This window comes from Olea europaea, chromosome 3 (assembly GCF_002742605.1).
Source record: "Olea europaea var. sylvestris chromosome 3, O_europaea_v1, whole genome shotgun sequence".
NCBI lineage: Eukaryota > Viridiplantae > Streptophyta > Magnoliopsida > Lamiales > Oleaceae > Olea > Olea europaea.
Window position 1 is genome coordinate 22,480,333 of NC_036239.1, and position 4,742 is coordinate 22,485,074.

Here is a 4,742-nt window from a genome sequence, read left to right on the forward strand (position 1 = left end):
TTAATACTTTCAAAAAGTTTCCATTGAAGGCCAAAAATAACCGTGAATAACTTACTGAATATTTATTCAAATATAAACAAAATCAAGTGCATTAGAAATACATAGGCCTACACTTCATCACAACAACACATGCCTCTTGTACAGAATACGCAACTGTTGGAATGATGATTATATGATGAATTTGGCACTAGATAGCATACAATCACTCAGTTCCAGCAATCTTCTTCTTCAAAACTTCAATGTCTTCTGCCAGTTCTTTTCTACTCGACTGCAAAAATAAAATATGACGAATTAGCATTAGAAATCTATGCGTTTTTCCAAATTATGGGATTTAGAATCTGAATGAGGAGAGGCATTTACAGAATAAGAATAAGTGTCCATGTGGAAATGGTGTGCCAAAATTGGGAATGAAAATATATGTTAGCAAAAAGAAATTCTTCGGATCACAGAAACTGATAATTATTAATTTTTCAAAAGATCCTTTTTATAATAGTCAAGGCGAAATATATCCCCCCAGTCAAATTTTGTCTAAAAAGCCCTTTTTTCCTTTCAAAAGTCACTTTTATCGTCCTCCACTGCCTGCCTCCTTTCGCTTCTTACTCACAGCCAGGAGAGCTAATCGAGTGCTCCTGGTTAAGGCAACAATGAGGGGAGGGGTGAACGGGGATGGGAGAGGTGAAACAAATAAGGGCAGGGAAAGGACACAGATCTGGGGAGAGGTGGAGGCAAGGAAGGAATCTGATACAAGGGTGTACTGAAATTTTAAGCTGATTTAAACATGCTCTAAGCCTAAAAAAGATTAAAGTTAATTTTATCCAACTTTATTAGCCAACATTTCTGAGGTTTTACAGAAGTTCTTTGGGAGTTTAGTTGAAGGACTAGCTTTTTCAAAAGTGAAGTCTTTACTTTTTATGCACTTTCACTTTTTTTAAGGCTTAGCTGAACATGCACTATATCTTTTTTATCTTAGAATCCAGCTTGAGATACACAAGAGAGAGACGAGAAAGATATCTGTTTTTATTTTATATTCATAGAAGCCAATAAGTTTGCAGAAGGTTTATGGCCGCTAACTAAAAAAGCATTTTTTATGCATTATAGCCCACACGAATGGAGAAATCATACCTTGAAAAGAAGGTAACGGTACACAAACCATCCAGTGTATCCGAGACCAACCAACTCCATGATCTTTGGAAGCTGAAATAAATTTTAACAGACAATATGATACCTCAGATTATTAAAAGAATATCAACCAAAAAGTAACTGAATTTTTCTCGGATTTACTATTTGTACAGAATTTTTTGCCATAATTGTTTACAGATGCTGTGGTGGCAGCAAAAACTGTTTTTTGCAGCTGACATCCAATGACAGAATGCCAGCATTCAGTCAAAATTTACTTAAGTTTTTCTATACATATAACATGCTCCATTTTTTATACAATCACTTTGCTAGTTAAAATGGTAACATAGGAGAAGAACCCACCAAAGGGACCGAGTTAACTGCGCCAACAATAATGGAAGCTAACCAAGTTGCCAAAATTGCCCCTACTCCATAAAGAAGTACTGTAGACTTGTTTTCAACAGCATCCCACTTCAAAACGCGATGTCAAGAGAAGAGTCATCGAACAACAGGAACATAAATCTGAGAATAAACAAATTGAAGAGGAAGCCAAAAAACTGTTTTTGCAAAAATGACGTGTAGTTACCTTTTCTTTTAGGTCTGTTAGTAATTCATTAGCATCAACTGCAGATGTCTCGTCTGATGATGAGGCTTTGACCAGGAGACAAGAAGACCTCCTCGACTCTGTTTAAAAATAAAACTAAGCTACATAACCACAGAAATATCAAGAAGTGAAAGGCCTATTTAGAGAGCAAGCAAAATATGACCTTTGTAAATGGAAGTATGTGATTTGAACATTAAACACTTGACATTCACTGATTATCTTAATCCAAGGGATAATGAAAAGGAGAACAATACGGAGAGACATTCGCATTCATTTTTATTAGGGAAAATTGCAGCCGAGGTACCAAACCTTTCGTTTATTAGCAGACTTTGCCCAAACATTTAGTTTGTGCCACCGTGAGTACCAAACCTTTAAAAAATATGCAGCTCAAGTCCGTATTAATGGTTTCCGTCAGTTTGACCCGAAAAATTGTCAGTTGACTTCAAAAATTAAAAATATAATAATTTTGACCACATAAGGTAAGGGTAAAATTGTAACTCTATAATTTTAATATTAAAAAAACAATTAAAAAGGGAAAAAAAAAAAAAAAACCATCTCCTCCTTCATTTTCCCCATTTCAGACTCCCCATCCAAGCCAGGGCTTTCTTTCCCTTGTGAAATTACATCGGCAGTCGATTTGAGCACCCCATCAAGGACCTGTCCAATGGATTCAAGCGAACCTTGAGTAGCCGACGCACCAGACTCGAGCGAAGCCGGGAGTTCCTTCACAGCACGGCTTGCGGATGACCTCTGACTCCTTCCTAAGACCCAATCCGAATTCCCTAAGATCCCGCCTATATGCCTCTAGCACCGACTCGGATTGCGTCGCAAAAGTCTTGATCAGACCCCCAAAACTCCACCCATCGCCACTATTACCAGATGAATCAGACAGGCTTTTGGGTGGCGGGTCTGTGTGAACTGGATCCTGATCAACATCATCGGGATCCTTATTCCTCTGCGGTGGGGATTCGAATTCCGGGTCATGGGGGGTTTCCGCGTTTTAGTTTTGGAGAATCTGAATCCTCTGACAGAATGGATTTGAAGAAATTCCTAGTGTTGATTAAAAATGAATTGAAGGATCGAGCACTTGAGTTTTGGCCATTGTTAGAAAATCAGGTAAGACCCGAGGGTGGTGGTGTGGGCGGATGGTTTTGATTCTGGGGTGAGGGGATTGGGGAAGATGAAGGAGGAGATGGTTTTTTTTTTCCCCCTTTTTAATTTTTTTTTAATATTAAAATTATAGAGTTACAATTTTACCCTTACCTTATGTGGTCAAAATTATTATATTTTTAATTTTTGAAGTCAGCTGACAATTTTTAAGCTCAAACTGACGGAAACCGTTAGTACGGACTTGAGCTACATATTTTTGAAAAGTTTGGCACTCATGGTGGCACAAACTAAAGGTTTGAATAAAGTCTGCTAATAAACGAAAGGTTTGGTACCTCTACTGCAATTTTCCCTTTTTATTAAATAATTTCACTCTGATTGTGCAGGATCAGAGCCTAAAGTGGTGTTTAGAGAAACTCTCAGTATACAATCACCTAAACAAGTATTAAAATTCTTACTCAAAGCACATGAAACTTCCCAATAGGGAATTATCTTCGGACAATGGAGTTTAAAGTTTCAATTTCTCGGATCAAAATTACACATTATGATTTGATCGACAGGGAAAACTCTTGTATAAATAGCCAAAGTATCATAATTTATAACAAAAGAACTTAATCCTGATCATAGTCTTCATTTCTCTCAATGCCAGTGAATGTCAATCATTTTGAATTCTCAATATCAATACGAATCATATGAGAACTATCTTATCGTATGTAGCTCTCAAAAAAGAAAACTTCAAGGTCTTTGGCAAATTAATCTCGTTCATGAGAAGAAGAATCTGTGAGAATTAATTCGTGCATTGCTACTTATAACTATCGTAGACTCGTCTTATTGGTTTCAAATTCTGCAATCCATCATATCAGCCCTTTCCACGCCACTGAAATTATTACAATTATAAATGCTGGTTTATCAAGTACGCACAAGAAAAGAGGATTATGCAGAGCATAACATTGACAGGGATTAAAAAAAAAAAAAAAACAACAAAAAAAAAAACCACTGAATATACTAAAGAAACAATAACAATTATTACTAATTCATCTTTTAAGATATTCCTGAAAAGTAGAAACCTAAGTGACGAGACTATGCGGAGCATAACACAATTTCAGAACCTATGCAGTGTGGCTTTGGACACTCACATTTAAGCACAATTGTAATAACTCCAAGATTTTATTAGAACTCCCCCAACAATCCAAAATCCCTCTGTCACAAAAATGTGAAAACTCGTCCATCATAAAGAACTATTGGTCTAGATTGTTAGCTCTTGCTGATTATATGACATATTTATCAAAAATGTTTCTACCTAACCAAGAAACAATATAAAAGTTCATGAGTCAAAAAAATAGAATCAATGCCGAAATTTACTACGTAAAACTTAAGGATCAAAATCCAGTATTCAAGAAATCAATGGGGATCGACCATATTTATTGAGAAGATTTCACACAGACAAATTAGGACAAGAAAATGTTTCGATTTGGACAGAATTAAAAAGACACATATGGTAGAATTATAAGAACAGAGTACGACCTAATTGAAATGTATACATTAAATATCCGAGAACTATGGAACAAAGGATTATCCCGGAGCTATTGACCCAAAGAGAATAAATAAAGAAAAAGTCGAACTTTACCTGAAATTGGCCTGAAGGAAGTGGAGAAAGCTGAAGAAGAGAAACGGGGAGGCAGACACGGCAAGGGGGAGCTGTGGACGGTGGTTTTGGTGGGGAGACAATGTAGCGAGACGGCTGTCGCCGCCATGGAAGTGGAAGCTGCCGCTGCCATTTGACGGCTAACGACCAACGAAACTCCTCTCTTTTTTGCTTAGCCTCTCCTTTTCTATCTCTTTTGATGCAAAAATCCCATTTGGTGCAAAGATTTTCTTTGTAAATTATTGTTATCCACAATGATTTCTGTCTTTC

At 36.7% G+C, this 4,742-nt stretch overlaps 1 protein-coding gene across 1 annotated transcript; it reads right to left on the reverse strand.

Moving 5' to 3' along the window:
- LOC111390476 (protein CURVATURE THYLAKOID 1A, chloroplastic-like) lies at positions 1 to 4,742 on the reverse strand. Its single transcript, XM_023015527.1, has 5 exons — positions 4,455 to 4,742; positions 1,703 to 1,800; positions 1,480 to 1,587; positions 1,123 to 1,194; positions 1 to 268 (listed from the first exon to the last, which is right to left on the reverse strand). The coding sequence occupies exons 1-5, from the start codon at positions 4,603 to 4,605 to the stop codon at positions 203 to 205; spliced, it is 495 nt and encodes a 164-aa protein (XP_022871295.1). The 5' UTR covers positions 4,606 to 4,742; the 3' UTR covers positions 1 to 202.